Source organism: Dendrobates tinctorius, unplaced genomic scaffold (genome assembly GCF_039654945.1).
Source record: "Dendrobates tinctorius isolate UK_male_01 unplaced genomic scaffold, ASM3965494v1 ptg000158l, whole genome shotgun sequence".
Classification (NCBI taxonomy): domain Eukaryota; kingdom Metazoa; phylum Chordata; class Amphibia; order Anura; family Dendrobatidae; genus Dendrobates; species Dendrobates tinctorius.
In genome coordinates, this window is record NW_027361825.1 from 12,473,364 (window position 1) to 12,496,102 (window position 22,739).

General features: G+C 46.0%; 1 protein-coding gene across 4 annotated transcripts in view; it reads left to right on the forward strand.

Annotated features, from left to right (window-relative positions):
- Positions 1-18,581, forward strand: part of LOC141051863 (uncharacterized) — a 144,962-nt gene extending 126,381 nt beyond the window's left edge. For 2 of the 4 annotated variants that reach the window (XM_073548970.1, XM_073548971.1), the window contains exons 2-6: positions 16,290-16,604; positions 16,827-16,959; positions 18,068-18,099; positions 18,295-18,368; positions 18,465-18,581. In XM_073548970.1, coding sequence (XP_073405071.1) covers positions 16,379-16,604; positions 16,827-16,959; positions 18,068-18,099; positions 18,295-18,368; positions 18,465-18,560 — 561 coding nt within the window. In that variant the 5' untranslated portion in view covers positions 16,290-16,378 and the 3' untranslated portion in view covers positions 18,561-18,581. Of the gene's footprint in view, positions 1-14,105; positions 14,241-15,909; positions 16,119-16,289; positions 16,605-16,826; positions 16,960-18,067; positions 18,100-18,294; positions 18,369-18,464 lie in introns of those variants that run through there. The other 2 variants (XM_073548969.1, XM_073548968.1) reach the window with 2 other exon arrangements.
- The last annotated feature ends 4,158 nt before the right edge of the window (positions 18,582-22,739 follow it).

The following is a 22,739-nucleotide window of genomic DNA, read 5'->3' on the forward strand; positions in this document are numbered from 1 at the left end:
GGACTAAGGGATGGAGGATGTGTGATGGGTATATGGGCACTCGACTATGGGATGGAGGATATGTATGACGGGTATATGGGCACGGGACTATGGGATGGCGGATATGTATGATGGGTTTATGGGCACGGGACTATGGGATGGAGGATATGATGGGTATATGGGCATGGGACTATGAGATGAAGGATGTGTGAGGGGTATATGGGCACTCGACTATGGGATGGCGACTATGTATGATGGGTATATGGGCATGGGACTATGGGATGGAGAATATGTATGATGGGTATATGGGCATGGGATGAAGAATATGTATGATGGGTATAAGGGCATGGGACTATGGGATGGAGGATATGTATGATGGGTATATGGGCACGGGCCTATGGGATGGTGGATATGTATGATGGGTATTTGGGCACGGGACTATGGGATTGAGGATAATTATAATTTGTTATAACTAACCACAGTTAGTTACTATGCCCGGGCAGCGCCGGGCTCTTCAGCTAGTATTAGATATAACTATTATAATACTGCCCCTATGTACAAGAATGTAACTCCTATAATACTGACCCTATGTACAAGAATATAACTACTATAATACTGCTCCTATGTACAAGAATATAGCTACTATAATACTGCCCCCATGTACAAGAATATAACTACTATAATACTGCTCCTATGTACAACAATATAACTACTATAATACTGCCCCCTATGTACAACAATATAACTACTATAATACTGCCCCCTATGTACAAGAATATAACTACTATAATACTGCCCCTATGTACAAGAATATAACTACTATAATACTACCCATATGTACAAGAATGTAACTCCTATAATACGGCCACTATGTGCAAGAATATAACTACAATAATACTGCTCCTATGTACAACAATATAACTACTATAATACTGCCCCTATGGACAATATAGCTACTATAATACTGTTCCTATGTACAAGAATTTAACTCCTATAATGTTGCTCCTATGTACAAGAATATAACTACTATAATACTGCTCCTATGTACAAGAATATAAGAATATAACAACTATAATACTGCCCACTATGTACAAGAATATAACTACTGTAATACTGCTCCTATGTACAAGAATATAACTACTATAATACTGCCCCTATGTACAAGAATATCGCTACTATAATACTGCCCCCTATGTACAAGAATATAACTACTATAATACTACCCCCTATGTACAAGAATATAACTACTATAATACGGCCCCTATGTACAAGAATATAACTACTATAATACTGCCCCTATGTACAAGAATATAACTACTGTAATACTGCTCCTATGTACAAGAATATAACTACTATAATACTGCCCCCATGTACAAGAATATAACTACTGTAATACTGCTCCTATGTACAAGAATATAACTACTATAATACTGCCTCCTAGCTGTGAGGTTGTGTGTTTGTAGCTCTCCTGATGTCTGGAGCAAGCCCAGGGGGAGGCCACCCTGGGCGGGGTAACTCCCCAAGCAAGGCCCAGGCTTCCAGGCCTACACTTGGAAGTAACGCTCAAGTTGTGTCTAAGGCGGATGCAAGTCCCAAAGTTGTTTCTGAGGTAAAGAAAGCTCAGAATGGAAGTAGCAGCAGCAAGAAAGATGAAGCTGTGAAAGTGCAAAAAGTAACGGAACAAGGAAAAGCCATGGCTGTGGGTAAGAAAGTTCCATTTATGCAGTCGGCCAGCCAAGGCAAGCAGAGTGAAGGACAACTAGGAGAAATCCAAAAGAAATCTGTTGGTGAGAAGCTGAATGGCGGAAAGCAGCCTGCAGCTCAGGAGCTGCCATCACCAACTTCAGGTGTGCAGCTGACTCCCAGCAGGCAGAGGAGAACCTCACTGGAGAGACAGACGCTCCAGGAGAACCTGCAGCAGAAGCATGTGGTGTCCAGCATGGCGAGCTCTGGGCGCACAAGGTCGCAGTCAGGTGACAGCAGTAAAAGTGCTGTGGAGCCTGGAGCCACGAAACCAGCGGTGGTGAAAGTTAAGGAGACGTCTGGTTTCAAGCATCCGGGGACATTGCTGAAAGCAGGATCCCAGGAGGAGACGCCACGTGCACCTGAGCTTCAGGTCGCAGAGGAGATCCCAGGACTGGTCAAGAGGCTCGGTGAGTTACAGCAGCACAAAGACTTGCTGCAGAAGCAAATAGAAATGGGCTATAATGTAAAGGCTGATAATCCTGGTGGGGATCACACCTTTTGTGATCAGACTCTGAACATGCTTGGTATACAGCTGGCAAAAGTGGTGACGGACATGGACTGTGTCCTAGAGAAGATGGGGCCCCTGGCAGAGACTTATAGGAACCAGGAACTGTTTATGTCACACAAGCAGGACTCTGCAGGTTCCAGCTCAGACATTGTCCCAGGTGAGCCCCAGAAGCCGGTGCGGCCAGTGCTGCAGCCTGCAAGTTTCTGCTTCCAAAAGGGTCAAATACTGCAGCCGCAGCAGCCTGCGGCAGACCCCAAGCAGCAGCATGTTATGCAGATTCCAGCAGGTGTACCACAAGTCTCAGAATGCCCAGCAGAGCAGCCTGCAGCAGATTCCAAGCAGCAGCATGGACTGCACTTTCCAGCAGAGGGACTAAAAGTCTCAGAATGCCAAGCACAACAGTTGGGAAGTGGATATGTGCCTGGTCATTACTGATGGTGCCCAGCAGGGCTCTGATGCTGGGGATAACCGCACTGTATCTGGGGGGTCGGGGGCTTGGGGGAGCACAGTATCTTTGGTGGACGCTGCACAGTTTGATAATGACATTGATGCTGATGATAACAATGTGCATGATAATGTCTGTAATTTCCCACCTTTAATTTCAAGCACACAAGGTGTGGCTGCCCCTCCTGCTGCAGACCTTCACCCCGTCAGTCAATCCAATGTGACCCCGCACGGTCCCCCCCAGTAATGCCTGGAGTCGTGGTGCTCCGTCCTTTCCCTCTGGTACCAATTATACAGGCCAGGCGTTTAAACGGAGAAACGTTGTGCGTTTCCGGCATAGAGGTGCCAAGGAGGACCTGCCGGACAGGAGGTTTGTCGTCAGGGAGCTCTTGTGCCACCAGATGGGGTTTGTGCCAGTCAGCAATCTGGCAGTGATTAATCTTCCAGACAGGCAGGGCTATGATGTCAGCTTTTTTTTTAAGATGACCTTAAGAGTGTGATAGGGACGTAGAGGACTGTCCTCCGCCAAAGCGGAAGCCCTTACCTGAGGGTGCTCAGGTAGAGTCTGAGATGGAGACCGGTGGTGAACAGAATAACTCCGACTCAGATCTGTGACGCTGTCAACCAGATAATGTCTGAACTCAGATAGGGAAAATCATTAGGAGAAATTAGGAAATGTAGGAAATGTTAAGATAGAGAAGGATGAGTCACTGGGTAGGAACATGATGAGCTCTGTTTGCAAAGTGTTTTTTTTTTTTTCTCTCCTCAAACTAGGAGTATGAACTCTAAGCTAATTTGATATGTATAAACTGGATATGTAATGAATGTATGTACAATCCAAGTGAATTTAGTTTTGTATTATTGGAGGAATGTTATTTGTATTTGTTTTGTTTTTACAATAAAAATTGCCTCTATGTACAACATTATAACTACTATAATACTGCTCCTATGTACAAAAATATAACTACTATAATGCTGCTCCTATGTACAAGAATATAACTACTATAATACTGCCCCTATGTACAAGAATATAACTACTATAATACTGCTCCTATGTACAAGAATATAGCTACTATAATACTGCTCCTATGTACAAGAATATAACTACTATAATACTGCCCTATGTACAAGAATATAGCTACTATAATACTACCCCCTATGTACAAGAATATAACTACTATAATACTGCTCCTATGTACAAGAATATAACTACTGTAATACTGCCCCTATGTACAACATTATAACTACTATAATACTGCTCCTATGTACAACAATATAACTACTATAATACTGCCCCTATGTACAAGAATATAACTACTATAATACTGCTCCTATGTACAAGAATATAGCTACTATAATACTGCTCCTATGTACAAGAATATAACTACTATAATACTGCTCCTATGTACAAGAATATATCTACTATAATACTACCACTATGTACAAGAATATAGCTACTATAATACTGCCCCTATGTACAAGAATATAACTACTATAATACTGCCCTATGTACAAGAATATAGCTACTATAATACTGCTCCTATGTACAAGAATATAACTACTACAATACTGCTCCTATGTACAAGAATATAACTACTATAATATTACCACCAATTTAGAAAAAAATGGATTACTTACCGGTAATACTCTTTTATAGAGTCCACGACAGCACCCACTGAGAGAGGGGATCCGCCCCTAGGAACAGGAAACCTACAGATAGATAAAAGGGGCGGTCCTCCTTGCTCCCTCAGTTGGATTACAGAGAACAAGAGGAACCGCCGTACATGTTTTAGTCAATAGCTAGCCTAGCGATTCAAGCCTATACATTCTTATATGTTTGCTATACATATCCACACATTAATCTATAATTCTATTCTCCACCACCAGAGAGAACCACGTGTATACTTATTAATCAAGGTAGGGAAGTGAGCGGGTGCTGTCGTGGACTCTGTAAAAAAAGAGTATTACCGGTAAGTAATCCATTTTTTTCTCGCCATGACAGCACCCACTGAGAGATTTTCAGAGATAATCACCTGGGAGGGCCAGGGCTGTGGAGTTAGTAAGCCAAACCTGCGACTCCGACTCCTCAATTTCCCTTACACCGACTCCAACTCCGACTCCAACTCCACGACTCCCACATATATTGCTTATATTTAAGTGAAAAATGTATTGTAGTACAATGTGAACATCAGACATTTAATCATTTTTATGATACTATAATCAAGATATTTAGATAGAACATAACATATATTTATTGGAATACAACTTTAGAACACAAAAAACTGTAATAAATTGTAAATATGTAATCACTATGTAATATCGATTACATATATATATATATTGTATGTATGTGTGTGTATATATATATATATATATATATCACTATGTAATAAACTATGCAAGTGGCAAAAAACAGTTTTCAACAAAAACATACTGTATAACATTTGTGCAGTCTATGAATTTGTTCTAAGAAATAGAATTGCCTCCATCAGATCCTCCTTCATAGATAACCTCAAATCTGACCTAATAATTTTAAGGCTAGAAAACAACCTCTCTACAGTAACTTGGGTTGGAGGCAAAGCTGTAACCACATGGGCAACATCTCTAACAATTTCCGGGTATAAAGGAATTGCCTCATGCACAGTCAGTTTTGATGAACGGTTGAATTTTTCTTTGAGAGCAAGTGAAACATTTTGCTGAAATATGGTCAATCTGCTTGCTATAGGAGACGGAGTGAAATCTTTTTCCTTGCGGCAACGCTTTGCCTGCTCCATGTCATCCAAATACTTGTCAAAATCAAACTCCTCATCTGATGAGGATGAAGATATGGCAGCAGTAACACTGTCAGGACCCAAGTCCTCTTGTGTCTGGCAGTCCTCCTGTAGGCCACTAATCCTAACTGCTACCTCAGTCAGAGCTTCTTTTCTTTTAGTAAGCTGTTGATCATCAAGCAGTATATGATGACTTGGGTCCACATAAACAGCTGCCAGAAAAATTTTATTTTCCAATAGCTGTGTCTCTCCGTTTCATTGAAGCAGAAATGCCATCTGCGATTAAACCTCCTCTTTGGGACAGGCAAAATAGCAAGTTCTTCCACTCCCTTATGAAAATGCCAGGAGTTAAATGCCAGGAGTTAAATCCTCAGCTTGTAATTTTTTAGTCACGGTAAATGAGTGATTAAGCAATTCCTTCAATTCAGCCACCTGTGTCCATTGACCTTCATTTAGGGTTACCTGAGGGTTCGCCATATCCAGGGCTGGACTGGGACTAAAATTCAGCCCTGGCATTTGAAGTTATACAGGCCCACTAGTCACATGGTGACTATATAATATCTTTGTACACTTGTTGGTTACAAGAAGTGAGAGGAGATTAACACGACTATATAACATGTAGTCACAGCTGTGCCCAGTATTTCAGCTCAGTCCTATTTATTGCTTTTAGTTGCAGTACTCCTCCCAAAGCTTTGTCTCCTTTTGTACGCACGGTGACAGAATTCCTGGCAGAACGGCTATCCATTTGCGCCGCTGCAAATTTTAGGCCACGCCCCAGCCACATCCATTTTGCAAACTAGTCACACCCATGTGACAGAGCGAGAGAGAAAGAAAGGAGAGTGAGAGAGAAAGAACAGAGAGAGAAAGAAGAAAGAACAGAGAGAGAAAGAAAGAGGGGAAAGAAAGGACAGAGAGAGAAAGAAAGAAGTAAAGAAAAGAAAGAAAAAACAGAGAGAAAGAAAGAGAGGAAAGAAAAAGAAAGAGGGGAAAGAAAGAACAGGGAGAGAGAAAGAAAAAAGAAAGATTAGAGAGAGAAAGAAAGAAAGAACAGAGAGAGAGAAAGAAAATGAGGGAAAGACAGAACAGAGAATGAGAAAGAAAGAAAGAACAGAGAAAGAAAAAAATAAAGAGTGAAAGAAATAAAGAAAGATTCTATAAAGATACTATAGCAGCCCGGCTCCCATTGTAGTGCCCACCTGAGCCTCCCAATGCAGGACATATCATGATCCGCTCACATGGCCGGCATCCCCGATTCCAAGGCGATCCCGCTGTCCGCGCTGTCGGAGGAGGACATGGTGACGGAACTGAAGCATTCCTAGTTCCGTCACAATCTCCTCATGAAATTATCTCATTTCCGGTCAGCTTCCAGCATATCACTTCCGGTGGAATGTCATCTGTGAGTTTCGGGGCTCCGCCGTGTACTCCTGTGTCCGTGGGAAAAGCCCGCTTTGTATGCTTCGTACACACTTGGCTCCGCTCCGTACGTCCCGTACACATATGGCTCCACTTCGTACACACATGGCTCCGCTCCATACATCAAGTACACACACGGCTCCGCTCCGTACACCAAGTAAACACACGGCTCCGGTCCATACACCTCGTACACACACGGCTCCCGTCCGTACACCTCGTACACACGCGGCTCCTCTCCGTACACCCCGTACACGCGCGGCTCCTCTCTGTACAACCCGTACATGTGCGGCTCCCCTCCGTACACGCGCGGCTTCTCTCCATACACCTCGTACACGCGCGGCTCCTCCTCCATACACCTCGTACACGCGCAGCTCCGCTCCGTACACCAAGTACACACGCGGCTCCGGTCCGTACACCTCGTACACACACGGCTCCTCTCTGTGCACCCCGTACACACACTGCTCTGCTCCGTACACCTCGTACACGTGCGGCTCCTATCCGTACACCTCGTACACGCGCGGCTCCTATCCGTACACCTCGTACACGCGCGGCTCCTCTCCGTACACCAAGTACACACATGGCTCCTCTCCATACACCTCGTACACACACGGCTCCGCTCCGTACACCTCGTACACACGCGGCTCCTCCGTACACCCTGTACGCACATGGCTCCTCTCCATACACCTCGTACACATCCAGCTCCGCTCCGTACACCTCGTACACACACGGCTTCGCTCCGTACACCTCATACACACACAGCTTTGCTACATCTACCCTGTAAACCCCTCCTGACCCCACACATAATTCCCTCATCCAGCACCATGACAACCAGCACAGCAGAGTCCGGCAGACACCAAGAGGCAGGGCTGTGCGCACAGGACCTGTGATGAGGTCATAGGAGGGGTGGAGTCAGGGGTCACATGATCAGGGCTCTGGACAAAGGCTCCTGATCATGTGACCCCTGACTCCTCCCCTCCTGTGACCTCATCACAGGTCCTGTCTACAGAGAAGAGAGCTGGCAAGCGACGCTGTGAGTGGCTGCGGGGGGGGCGGGAGGATGGGGTGCATGGCGGCTTGGTTGGAAACTATAACCGCCATGGCCGCAGAGGGCTGGTGGCAGGAAGAACAGCCAGGCCAGTGGCCGCATCAGCTGGCAAGCGGCCAGATGAGCGGGCGCTGCCGCCCGCGGCCCACATGACAGCGGCCCAGCGGGAAAACGCCCGGTTGGTTATATTACCAATCCGGGCCTGGCCATATCTATAAGAAATGGTTTTAGTTCAAGCAATCGCTCAATCATTAAATAGGTGCTGCCCCACCGAGTGGCTTGATCGACAATTGCCCCTTTACCAGCACGTCTCTTCAACATGGAATCAATTTTAGGGGTTATGGCGGCAATAACCAATCTCCTCACTTTTCCAATCAGATTTCCAGCATGTCCCTCTTGCAGACTACCTCTTATTGCCAGCTGCAGCTTGTGCACAACTTTCTTACTTTCTCCAGCTCGGGGCCCAGGAATGGGATCCTGTGCAGGGCAGGCACCCCTCCCCCTCCTCTCTCTGGTGAAGACGGCAGAAGACAGGACAGAGGAGGGGAGATTGCCCCCTGCAGTCTGGAGCCGGTGCAGGACGGGAGCACTGCAGCATACAAGTGAGTTTTGATAGGTGCATGCCCCTGCTTCTAGGGGGGGGCAGCTGCCCCCCTGCCCCTCGCTGGCTACGGCCATGATTCACACACAGCGTTTTTGTGGATCCGTTTTTTGCAGTTAAATGAAGTGACTCTGGGCATCCCAGCAAAGTCAATGGGTTTCAAGATATGACATTCAGACACATTGCTTTGTGAGGATCTGTTTTTGGGCTGAATGAGCATGTCAGTTTGTGTGGCGTTTTTCTAATCTGCTTTTGCTATTGAAAACATCTATGAGCTCAAAAACCTTTCAGCTGATGCGGTTTTTTAAAAAGCTGATCTGCTTTTGCAGCTGAAAAACGTATCCTTAAAAAACACAGCAAAAACGTTGTGTGTGAATGTAGCCTTAGATCAGGAATAGAACAGCCATTTATAGGACATTTCATAACTTTCCCAAATTCCTATGAAAAAATATTCAGCACATTCTGCATTGAACTATTGTACCCAATTTATTATATATTTTAGGAGTCGGAGTCGGTCCATTTTATACCAACTCCACCAAAATGAGCACCGACTCCGACTCCACAGCCCTGGGGAGGGCGCGCCATGTCAAGGATAGATCTACCGAAGGCTAAGTCCTCAGAAGAGGATAAATCTAGCCTATAGTGACTATAAATGGTAGATGGAGAAGACCAGGTTGCAGCCTTACATATTAGTTCAATTGGGACATTCGCCCTCTCGGCCCAGGAGGATGATATGGCTCGTGTAGAGTGTGCCTTTATACCCTGTGGAGGGTCTTCTCCTTTTGCTGAATATGCCAACGTGATCGCGTCTTTGATCCACCGGGACAGCATGGTTCTGGTAACTCTGGACCCTTTCTTGTTACCCTGGAAGGAGACAAAAAAAAGAGCCCTGCTCTGCCTCCAGGGACTGGTCCTATCTAAGTAGGCTAGGATTGCTCTCTTCACGTCTAAGGTGTGATATCTATCCTCTTCTGGTGTTGCTGGGCTCTCACAGAAGGAGGGTAGATAGAACTCTTGGGATCTATGTAACCTAGTAGCTCATTTGGGAAGATAAGACAGGTCCGTTTTTAACACTAGCCTGTCCTGGACTACCGACAGGAAGGGGGATCTACCGACAGGGCTTGGAGATCACTCACTCTTCTTGCTGAGACTAGAGCCACCAGTAGAGCAGTTTTCAATGAAAGGCATTTTATTGATGCCGACTGTATGGGTTCGAATGGGGCCTGTGTGAAGGCATCTAAGACTAAGCTAAGGTCCCATGTTGGTAGCTGAGGAATGTGGACTGGGTTCACTCGCTGACAAGCTGAAATAAACCGGGCCACCCACTTATTGCCTGCCACATCGTAATTATATAAGGCCCCTAGAGCCAATACTTGGACCTTTTAGAGTGTTAACTGAAAGCTTCAACTCTTGGCCTTTCTGCAGGAATTCTAAAATGGCTGAGATAGGCACTTCGCTGGAAAGCGTTGCTGGGTGAAAAGCTAAAAATTTCTTCCACACTCTAGTGTAGATCCTCGTTATGGATTCCTTCCTACTTTGTAGGAGGGTGTCAATCAGATTACTTGAGAACCCTCTCAGTTTTAAATAACCCCTTTCAAATTCCATGCCGCTAGGGTGGTAACAGGGTCCTTGTGAGAGAAGGTCCCGATGTAGTGGGAGAATCCATGGGTCAGTTACCGACATGGCTCTCAGCCATGAGAACCATGGACTCTTGGGCCAAAATGGGGCTATTAAGATGATCCTTCCACCTTCTTCCCTTATTTTCCTGACTACCATTGGCAACAGTATCATTGGAGGGAAGGCGTAGGCCAGGCAGAATGTCCATGGTGCGTGGAGAGCGTCACGCAAGTCTGGATTGTCCGCTCTGTATAGAGAAGCAAACCTTTCTACACGCCTGTTGGCTCTTGTTGCGAATAGATCTACCTCTGGTCTGCTCCACCTGGCCGCTATCATCTCGAAGATGTGCTGGCTCAGCACCCATTCCCCCTGATGTAAAGTCTGGTGGCTGAGAAAGTCCGCCTTGGAATTGTCCGCTCCTCTGATATGTAGTCTAATTCACCGCACACTCAGAGGGATTTATGCAAATAAGTGCTCATTTTATTATATACAAAACATGTGGGAGCCAAACAAGAATATATAGCACGAAGCTAGGCGTGGGAGCGCCGCTGTATAGCACCCTATCAACAGCCATCTTTCTTGGGCTATTCTCTTGGGAGTTCTATTCCTCTTTATTCAAAGATCCGAATTTCAATTCAGCGATAAAAGTGATAAAGGCTCGGACTGAGCCGAAACGGCGTGTTAATTATATCGCTTCTACTTTGTGCTATATATTCTTGTTTGGCTCCCACATGTTTTGTATATAATAAAATGAGCACTTATTTGCATAAATCCCTCTGAGTGGTAATTATTATTGGTAATAGGACCTACTGGTCTGTTACACCTGCACCTCGCCATTGGACTTGAGTGCACGCTAACCTCCTGGTTACCTCTGATATGTAGAGCAGATAAGGAGTGGAGATGTAATTCAGCCATCTTTAAAAAAATTTCCGCGATAGACATGAGCGGCCCTGATCGCGTGCCTCCTTGCCGGTTTAGGTAAGCTACTGAGGTGGTGTTGACTGATTGGATTCTTGTGTGGGTTCCTCATAGCTGTGGGTGAAATTCAGATATAGCATAATATATCGCTTCTAATTCTCTCATATTAGATGAATCCCCTGCTTCGGCCTTGGACCAGTCCCTGCACCATATCCTCCTCTAGGTGGGCCCCCCACCCCGAGGGGCTAGCGTCCGTAGTGACTATTTTTGAAGGGACAATCCACCATGGAACACCCCCCCCCCCGTGAGATTGTTTGGGTCTAACCACCACTCTAGGGAGCTGATCACTTCTGATGATAGGGACATCTCGCTTTCCAATTGTCCCTGCAACCTATCCACCTCTTGCAAAATGGCCCACTGCAACTTTCTGGAATGGAATTGGGCCCACTGAACAGCCGGAATGCATGATGTTTGAGAACCTAACAAGGACATGCCTTCTCTCAAGGACATCATAGGCTTACTGATTGCCGTCCATACATTATTAATTATAGCTCGACTTTTTGTTTCTGGCAGGAAGCATTTTTGACTTACAGAGTCTAGTTGAAAGCCTAGGAACGTCTGATAGGATACCGGTTGTAGTCTGGATTTTTCCCAGTTGATCAGCCAGCCCAGTGTCTGTAGGGATGAGATAATATCAGCTATCCTGCTTTTGCATTGGGAAACAGAATTTCCCACTATGAGCAGGTCGTCCAGATACGGGACTATAAAGGTGTCTTTTAGTCTTACATGCGCCATCACCTCCAGTATTAACTTGGTAAATACGCGGGGTGCCATGGATAATCCGAACGGCATTGCCGTAAACTGGAGATGTCGTATTCGGCCTTTTAACATGACTGCCACTCGCAGGAGTTGCTGGTGCTCCTTGCATATGGGTAGATGGTAGTAGGTATCTTTTAGGTCCAAGACTGCCATATAGCACCTAGGAAACGAGTTTTATCGCTGATCGTATAGATTCCATTTTAAAGGACCTCAGCCTTAAAAAGGTATTAAGCTTTTTCAAATTAATAATGGTTCTAAATGAGCCATCTGACTTAGGAACTAGAAACAGGGGAGAGTAGAACCCCGTTCCCCTTTCGTCTCCTGGAACATCTACCAGAGCGTGTTTAGATAAGAGGCCTGCAATTTCCAATGCCAATGCTTCCTGCTGAGCCGGAGACTTCAGAGAAGTCAATAGGAAGGAGTCGGGTGGGTACCGAACAAATTCTAGTCTTAGGCCCAATGTAACAATATTAATTATTAATGGCCCAGGGGTTAGCCGTTATTGATTCCCATTGGTGGCTGAAATATAGTAACCTTCCACCTACCGGTGGATTGGTGCTACCGGAATCTGTCCCCCGATCTGAAGGGACGCTTCCCAAATAGACTGCCCCTTTGTTTGGGATCCTTGTTGCCCCAGCGGTCATGTGGCTTGTAATCCTTCTTTTTGCCAAATGGAGGCTTCCTGAAGGCCCTCCTGTAGAGGGGAACGTACGGGTTAGGGAATCCTTTCTTTCTCTCTCCCGCTTTGGTCAGGATTTCATCAAGTACTGTGCCAAACAGGTACTAACCCTGACAGGGCATAGCGCAGAGCTTTGATTTTGTCTGCGTATCACCTCTCCATCCCATAAACCACAAGGCCCGACGGGCTGCATTGGTTAACCCTGCTGCTCTGGCAGATAATCGGAGGGAGTCAGCTGAGGCATCAGATAAGAAGGCTGCTGCACCCTTTATTAGGGGAATAGAGGAACGAAGCTTGTCTCTAGACGTTCCATTTTTTATTTTTTCCTCCAACTCATCTAACCATATTAACATGGACCTCCCCGTGCACGTGGCCGATATTGCCGGCTTGAAGTCCCCTGTGCATGCTTCCCAAGATCGTTTGAGGAAGGTATCCGCCTTGCGATCTAAGGGATCAGATACCGTTCCCGAATCTTCCACTGGCAAGGAAGATCGGCGAGAAGTGTAGGCCACTGCTGCATCCACTTTGGGGGCTCTTGTCCAAGACGCCAACTCTTCATCAAACAGGTATTTTCGTTTGGATGTTAAGGGGAGAAAGGTCCTTTGCCTCTGCTTCTCCCACTCCCTTTTCACCAGCTCTTTTATCGCTGGAATTACTGGGAAGGCTCGGACCTTCTTTTGGGAGATACCCACAAACATTATTTCCTGCGGAGTTTTGGGGTCTTTAGTATCGGATAACCCCATAGTATTACACACAGACTTGACCAGATTATTAATACTGTCAGTGGGGAAGTAAGCCTGCTCCTCTTCTTCTGAGATTAGGTATTCTTGGGATATATCTGAGTCAAGCTCCCCAACCTCTGAAGGCGATCTAGACGCCGGTGAGGTTATCCCTCTGCCGGAGGTTTGTCCTCCTAGGCTACTGGATTCCCCTAGGACCTGTAGTTCTTCCCTGATTATCGCACGGATATTCTCTGTTTTCCCTGAGGATTCCTCTCGCAGGGTTTGTCCAATACAGCTCTGACATAACCACTTAGGGTAGCTATCCGGGAGAGGTTGGGAACATAAGGCACATTCCTTGTGCTTAGATTTTTACGTTCTTTTGGCCTAAGGGGTATACAGAACAAAAGGGCACCATCAGCAAGAAGCATGACTAAAAAACACTCACCTGTGAATTTTGTCAGCATAGTACCGGCTGCGGGGTTCGAGGCACAGGCTGAGGCGAGACGTGAGACGGCTTCTTCTCCTTCCATTTTTTCTCAGTGGGCTCGCTCCTAGAGCGTCCGTTGCTATTTCTCCTGGTGCTGCCACGTCTTATGGTGCTGTCACTTCTCCTAGTTCTGCCACCTCTTTTGGCACTGCCATGTGGGGATTCCCCTGGCTGTTCCAGTTGGAGCGAAACCGGGTCGTTTGTGGACGACATACCTGCGCACCGGTATGTCTCTGGCCGGTGCTTTATGCAGCTTCCTGGTCTCGCTTCCCTCTTTTTTTTCTCCCCCCCCCCCCTTCTGCGCATGCGCGGTCGCTTGCCAGGCGATACCGCGATCTGTGCCTCCTCCCCCGGAAGTTCTAGGCATCCACTTCCAGGTAGCCCTGTCTCTGCACCGGAGCGCTGGCCTAATGCCCGCCGAGTGCCTCCCGAAATCGCTGCCCCTGAATCACCGGGCCGGACCGGACCATAGTGCTGACCTCCATCGTCAGGTATGGAATTCTCCCCTTCAGCGCTTTGGCACCTTACCGCGTCCCTGCGAGCTCAGGGTCATTCTCATTTCCTGGCCTCTCAGTGTCCGGGGGGGCACTATCATAGTAGCCCCAACGCTGTGCCGCGCTCAGTAATGCTGCGTCCCTCGGGGGGAGTTACTAGGTGCCGGCTCCTGCCGCGCCATGCACCGGTACGTGAGCCAGGCACTACATATCAAGGCCTCACACTGCATTTCCAGCCGAGGGGGGAGTTGAATCTCTGATCTCCCCCGACGCTGCTTCCAGCTCTGGGGCCCCTGCCGCTCATATAATGCTGCGCGGGCGGCAACCAGGCCACGTATCCTCTTCTCTCTATGGGTTCCTTCCAGGAACAGGAAACCAACTGAGAGAGCTAGGGGAACTGCCCCTTTTATCTCTCTGTAGGTTTCCTGTTCCTAGGCGCAGATCCCCAACTCTCAGTGGGTGCTGTCGTGGCGAAGAGAAAAAATAGAATTTCCCTAGCTGGCTGTGCATTATTCTGTTTGTAGATAATCCTCTTGCCATAAGAAGTGATGATGAGTCATTGTGGATGTTTCTACTTTCCTCTGTTTCTTAATTTATACCCAAGTATAGCCTGGCTGGCATCCCCAGAGATTAGGGATATAACATGTTGGGTCTGCCTGTCACAGATAAAACTTCTCTTACTCATCTCCTTCTGATGATGGGAAGTGAGAGTGAAAGAAGTGGACAGACTGACACTGAGGACCCCTCATATGCAGACAGACTGGCACACAGGAGGTACAGATACAGAAACTGGCACACAGGAAGGACAGAAACAGAGACTGGCACACAGGAGGTACAGATACAGAAACTGGCACACAGGAAGGACAGACACAGAGACTGGCACACAGGAGGTACAGATACAGAAACTGGCACACAGGAAGGACAGACACAGAGACTGGCACACAGGAGGTACAGATACAGAAACTGGCACACAGGAAGGACAGACACAGAGACTGGCACACAGGAAGTACAGATACAGAGCCTGGCACACAGGAAGTACACACACAGAGACTGGCACTGAGAAGGTGCAGACACAGAGCCTGGCACACAGGAATACAGACACAGAGACTGGCACTGAGAAGGTGCAGACACAGAGCCTGGCACACAGGAATACAGACACAGAGACTGGCACTGAGAAGGTGCAGACACAGAGCCTGGCACACGGGAATACAGACACAGAGACTGGCACTGAGAAGGTGCAGACACAGAGCCTGGCACACAGGAATACAGACACAGAGACTGGCACTGAGAAGGTGCAGACACAGAGCCTGGCACACAGGAATACAGACACAGAGACTGGCACTGAGAAGGTGCAGACACAGAGCCTGGCAACCAGGAATACAGACACAGACCCTGGCACACAGGAAGTGCATACACAGAGCCTGGCACATGGGAGATACAGACAGACTGGCACACAGATGATGTAGAAAGTAATGTTCAAATAGAAAAGAAACAAAGGCAGGCACTATAGATGGTATAGACACACCCAGGTGGCATAAACGCAGTGACTGGCACACAAGTAGTGCCAACTATAGGTGGTAGAGAATTAGTAGCAGGTAGATAAGTGGTATACACATAGTAATGATTGGAGAGGTGGTATAAAAAGACTAACAGACAGGTGGTAAAGCCACAGCGAGTGGCACACAGGATGTAGACACATAATGACTGACACACAGGTGGTATAGACAGTGAGTGGCGGTTGGGTACTAAAACAGTGACGGATGATAATTAACAGAAAAACTAACCCTGAAGAGCAGACGGAAACGATGATCCGGTATGGGATGGATTTTCGGGTCACTTTGGCACTGGCCCTCATGGTGCCCTGTGTCGTGGAAGGTGAGGTGGACAGCATGGTGTATATATACATTGATAATGACTGCTCTGATCAGAGTATAATGAGAAATTCTGTAACTTTCTAATATAATTTGTGTTTTAATTTAAACCCTGAATCTGCTGAAGATCTCTGCTTGCTGTCAGTGAATAATTCAACCATTCCCATTTCTTTAGGTTGCTTGCTTTCCTCGTCTCCTTACCTCTCTCTGTCTTACCTGAATGGACATAAGACCCCGACCCTGCAGTGTCTCCTCTGCCTGGACATGAAAGCTTATCCTCAGCAAAATTTCACCTTCACCCTCACCAGGAATGGAAAAGTCGCCCGCTTCAGCCAGATATCAGCCCGGAGGATACTGTACCCACTGGAGTCCAAGAAGAACCACACCGGCTTGTGGAGATGTAAGGTGCGGGAGTTCCCCAAACTCAGGGAGGCGTATTACCTGGGACCCCTTGTACCTGCACAGGCAGAAGAAAAGATGGAAGACACAGGTAGGGGGTGGCATAGACTGGGGGGCACTGGACAACAACGTGGTACTGATATAGGAGGTCATCTGGTATACATGAGCTCATCTGTCCCCACATATCGCTCCTTTCTCTCCTGCAGAGCTTACTCTCTAATCTACTACTGATCTTTTGCCCAATGCTGCCCACTATGTCTCAAGCCTATATTACAGTCATCATTAATTTTTTTCCCATTTGCTTCCGTGTAAGAAAAAACGTCGGTCCCTCTCTCCGCTGTGACCACCACAGTCCTGCTGACCATCGCGAGTGCCGTGTTTCTACTGCTCATCCTCATCCTCGTGATATCCGTCACATCGGGCATCTGTATATCGAAGCGATGCAGGTAGGTGAGGAGATCAATAGGTCTGAAATACAGGGAATCTCGTGTACCTCTCAAGATCCCTGCTTGCTGTCAGCCAATAGCACTATTCTATTTTTTCCTGCGCTCCTCTCAGCTGATTTATGACCACATCAAGGGTGAATGTGCCGGAAAAACAAAGCGCCTGTAAGAGCCAAACGGTGCAACATTTTGAAGGAAACCCAATTGCAAAAATAATTTTTAGCCCCAAATACATAAGTAAAAACCCCTTTAAAATGTATTAAATTGTTTCTTTAACAGATACCAATTATTGATGAGTGCAAGTGCTCATTACTCGAGTTTGCCCAGGGTGCTCGGTCATGCACAGAGATTCACAGGTGCTTGAGTGACATCTTTGAATCCCCTCGGCAGCATGTTTCGCAGCCATTAAACAGCCACAAAACATGCGAGGATTGCCCGGATTTGTCAGCCGCAAAACATGCGGCCACATGGTCTCAAACATGTCACTCAAGCACCCGTGATACTTGGTGCATGCCCGAGCGTCCTGGGCAAACTCGAGTTACAAGCACTTGTGCTCATCACTAATATCAATCCCATCACTGATGTTTTCTTAGTTTTGTCTGCCTTCCTTTAAGGAGACCAGATGTGTCTGGAGTTTTTATAGTAATTCCATATGGAAACTAAGTATGTAAATGAGCTCTCTGCAAAAGAAGAAGTAAACCGATCAATTATGTCATTCTGACTGCATGCAGCCACCACTAGGGGGAGCTCATTACAGTTTCATGCACGCTTCCAACCACCTTTCAACTAGATGTAAGCGGCCTTGCGCAACTCACTGGTATTGAGTGAGGTCACGCACGTCTAGGCAGAATGTGGCCAGGAGTACCCACATCACATAAATGGGGTAATTGCTCCCGATTCAGGCAATGAATCATGGCAGCACAATGTGAGGATTCACATAGTGACTAGACTTTCATGCCAATCCCGATCAACCCCTTTAAAGGGTATGTGCAGAGGGAAGGAAAAAAAAAAATTAACAAAAGAGCAAAAACGAAAAAGTGCTCAAAAGGGGTTAATAGATTTTATTGCTCCATTACTGAAACAATCATTTTTATGCTTTTTTTTTTTTTAGAAGAAAATCTGCTCACCATCAACATCACAAAGGTAAGATTGACTCATTAGGGGGTTCACTTACTTTCTATGACTAAGTTTTGCATGACGTGCATTGTGGGTGCTCAGGTAACAGCAGTTTGGCTCAGAACCCAACATGTGACTGACTTTCCAAGACCAAACTAGAAGAGTAAATGGAACATGTAACCTTTAAGTTTGTGAACCCTCGATATTTTATTTTTTGTACAGCCGGAGTGAGATCTGACAACTTCCCTCTCACTGAAAATCTTGGCCCCAATCTCGGCAATCCTAAACTAGAGGCAGTAAGTATTAACGGCTCTAACATCGCCCTCTTCTGGTGATACAGGGAATGCCATACTGATTTTTACCAAAAATTCTTTTTGTGCTAATTTTTCCAGGACACAGAAGTCTCTTACGTGGAGCTGGAGATCATCCGGGATCCTTCTCGAAAACCTTCCATGAGTCCTAATACGATCTATGCAAACATAATGTGACATTAAAATGAGTGGCAGTAAGTGTGGATGACTCCTGGGAGGAAGGACTGGTCAGGATTTCCTTTTCATCATCCTCTGCCCGAGTGTTGCCTATTGGCAGATCTGATCCTTCTGTTTCATGTGGAGATCAGTGATGCACTTTATGCATGTATGATATTTTACTAAAACTGGCGAGAAGTGTCAAGCGAGTTCATAGGGAATCTAAATCTTACTTTCCGAGCTCTGTTTTTCTGCTTGTGTAATTCTGCTATTATTGCACACCCCAAGATGTACAGGCCCCATAGCTTACCTATCACCCTCCTATTTTAGGACCATCAACCAAATGTACATGCAGAATAAAATACAATATTGCACAAAGTACTGCTACACTAGACACTCAGACAGATAATACGTGAAATGCTTAAAGGGGTTGTCCGGGCTTTTCACTTAATCTCAGCACATATCTGGGCTGCAGAATTATGACAATAAGTAATTTACTTTCTGTCACTAGTTTGCACGGTTTTCTAGATATTCTGAACAGAACGTCCAAGGGGGGGGGGTGTTATGGCATTGAAATGAGAACTAGTCGTAACCTCCTACACTACTCCAAACATGCCCTCTATAGCAACAACCCCACCCTCCATAGCTACAGGCCCTCCCCGTCCACATGAAGCAGCCCTCATCACACAGTAACGAATTCTTCCCCTCCAGCAGCCTCAGTGCAGAGAGCTGCTCCTCCCCCAGACACACACTGAACAGTTATCTATGGAAAGTGAATCTAGTGAGGAGTGAAAATCGTCCTGTATTCTGGGCCACTCCATGATTACAATACATAACTCATCAGTGATTCCTTCCCTCACTGTCCCAGGCTGCTGGCAGCAGTGAGAACAGACTGTGTGATGGCCAGTGATGGGGGTCTGCAGCTTCTAATCTGCACAGGGGATGGCAGTCACTGATGTAATCTGTTGTGTGACAAAGCCTCTGCTGTGTGAATGAGACAGCTCTGTGTCACTGATGTCTTCACACAGCAGATTTGGTGCAGTGTATGTGCGAAGTTCCACCAAACTCCCAGCAAGCTCCAGTGACCAGCACCACCCACTCAATGGCTGGCAGTAAACTGCACCAGCACTCATCTTTATCATTATTCCAGCATTGGAAAGAACACAGCAGTGATCCTGTATTTGTGAAAGCAGCACAATACATACATACACCCCCCAACACTTCACACTGTTACAGCTGCTGATTGGACAGGCTGCTCCCATCAGTATTTGTGTCATTAGAGACAGTGCTCACACATACACTGCACCAAATCTGCTGCTGTGTGAAGACATCAGTGACACAGAGCTGTCTCATTCACACAGCAGAGGCTTTGTCACAGAACAGATTACATCAGTGACTGCCATCCCCTGTGCAGATTAGAAGCTGCAGACCCCCATCACTGGCCATCACACAGTCTGTTCTCACTGCTGCCAGCAGCCTGGGGCAGTGAGGGAAGGAATTACTGATAATGAGTTATGTATTGTAATCATGGAGTTGCCCAGAATACAGGACGATTTTCACTCCTCACTAGATTCACTTTCCATAGATCACTGTTCAGTGTGTGTCTGGGGGAGGAGCAGCTGCTCTCTGCACTGAGGCTGCTGGAGGGGAAGAATTTGTTACTGTGTGATGAGGGCTGCTTCATGTGGACGGGGAGGGCCTGTAGCTATGGAGGGTAGGGTTGTTGCTATAGAGGGCATGTTTGGAGTACAGTAGGTTACGACTAGTTCTCATTTCAATGCCATAACACCCCCCCCTGGACGTTCTGTTCAGAATATCTAGAAAACCGTGCAAACTAGTGACAGAAAGTACATTACTTATTGTCATAATTCTGCAGCCCAGATACAGTCATATGTTAAAGTTTGGGCACCCCTATTAATGTTAACCTTTTTTCTTTATAACAATTTTGGTTTTTGCAACAGCTATTTCAGTTTCATATATCTAATAACTGATGGACTCAGTTATATTTCTGGATTCAAATGAGGTTTATTGTACTAACAGAAAATGTGCAATCTGCATTTTAACAAAATTTGACCGGTGCAAAAGTATGGGCACCTCAACATAAAAGTGACATTAATATTTCGTAGATCCTCCTTTTGCAAAAATAACAGCCTCTAGTCGCTTCCTGTAGCTATTAATGAGTTCCTGGATCCTGGATGAAGGTATTTGTGACCATTCCTGTTTACAAAACAATTCCAGTTCAGTTAAGTTTGATGGTCGCCGAGCATGGACAGCCCGCTTCAAATCATCCCACAGATGTTCAATGATATTCAGGTCTGGGGACTGGGATGGCCATTCCAGAACATTGTAATTGTTCCTCTGCATGAAAGCCTGAGTAGATTTGGAGCGGTGTTTTGGATCATTGTCTTGCTGAAATATCCATCCCCTGCGTAACTTCAACTTCGTCACTGATTCTTGCTCATTATTGTCAAGAATCTACTGATACTGAGTTGAATCCATGTGACCCTCAACTTTAACAAGATTCCCGGTGCCGGCATTGGCCACACAGCCCCAAAGCATGATGGAACCTCCACCAAATTTTACTGTGGGTAGCAAGTGTTTTTCTTGGAATGCTGTGTTTTTTAGCCTCCATGCATAACATCTTTTTGTATGGCCAAACAACTCAATCTTTGTTTCATCAGTCCACAGGACCTTCTTCCAAAATGTAACTGGCTTGTCCAAATGTGCTTTTGCATACCTCAGATGACTCTGCTTGTGGCGTGCTTGCAGAAACGGCTTCTTTCGCATCACTCTCCCATACAGCTTCTCCTTGTGCAAAGTGCGCTGTATTGTTGACCGATGCACAGTGACACCATCTGCAGCAAGATGATGCTGCAGGTCTTTGGAGGTGGTCTGTGGATTGTCCTTGACTGTTCTCACCATTCTTCTTCTCTGCCTTTCTGATATGTTTCTTGGCCTGCCACTTCTGGGCTTAACAAGAACTGTACCTGTGTTCTTCCATTTCCTTACTATGTTCCTCACAGTGGAAACTGACAGGTTAAATCTCTGAGACAACTTTTTGTATCCTTCCCCTGAAAAGCTATGTTGAATAATCTTTGTTTTCAGATCATTTGAGAGTTGTTTTGAGGAGCCCATGATGCCACTCTTCATAGGAGAATCAAATAGGAGAACTACTTGCAAGTGGCCACTTTAAATACCTTTTCTCATGATTTGATACACCTGGCTATGAAGTTCAAAGCTCAATGAGGTTACAAAACCAATTTAGTGCTTCAGGAAGTCAGTAAAAAGTAGTTAGGAGTGTTCAAATCAAGAAAATGATAAGGGTGCCTATACTTTTGCACCGGTCAAATTTTGTTAAAATGCAGATTGCACATTTTCTGTTAGTACAATAAACCTCATTTGAATCCAGAAATATAACTGAGTCCATCAGTTATTAGATATATGAAACTGAAATAGCTGTTGCAAAAACCAAAATTGTTATAAAGAAAAAAGGTTAACATTAATAGGGGTGCCCAAACCTTAACATATGACTATGTACTGAGATTATGTGAAAAGCCCGGACAAACCCTTTAACTGAGCGAGCACAGCTCTGGAGTATAATACAGGATCAGTAATGTATGTCCACAGTGACTGCACCAGCAGAATAGTGAGTGCAGCTCTGGGGTATGAGGGTGTGTGCACACGCTGCAGATCTGCAGCAGTTTCTTCTGCATTGTACAGTACCTTTATACCCTATGGGATAAAAGGCTGTGCAATTTTCCACGCGGATTTTCTGCGGTTTCAAAACCGCAGAAAGAATTGGCATGTCAATTCTTTCTGCGGATTCCAATGCGGTTTGCCATCTCCTCCATTGTGGAGATGAAAAACCGCAGGCCAATCTGCAGGTCTTTTGACCTGCTGATTTACCTGCGGATTTTACAAAATCCACAGAGCATTCCGCAGCGTGTGCACATACCCTAATACAGGATGTAACTCAGGATCAGTAATGTATGTACACAGTGACCTCACCAGCAGAATAATGAGTGCAGCTCTGGAGTATAATACAGGATGTAACTCAGGATCAGTAATGTATGTACACAGTGACTGCACCAGCAGAATAGTGAGTGCAGCTCTGGGGTATAATACAGGATGTAACTCAGGATCAGTAATGTAATGTATGTACACAGTGACTGCACCAGCAGAATAGTGAGTGCAGCTCCG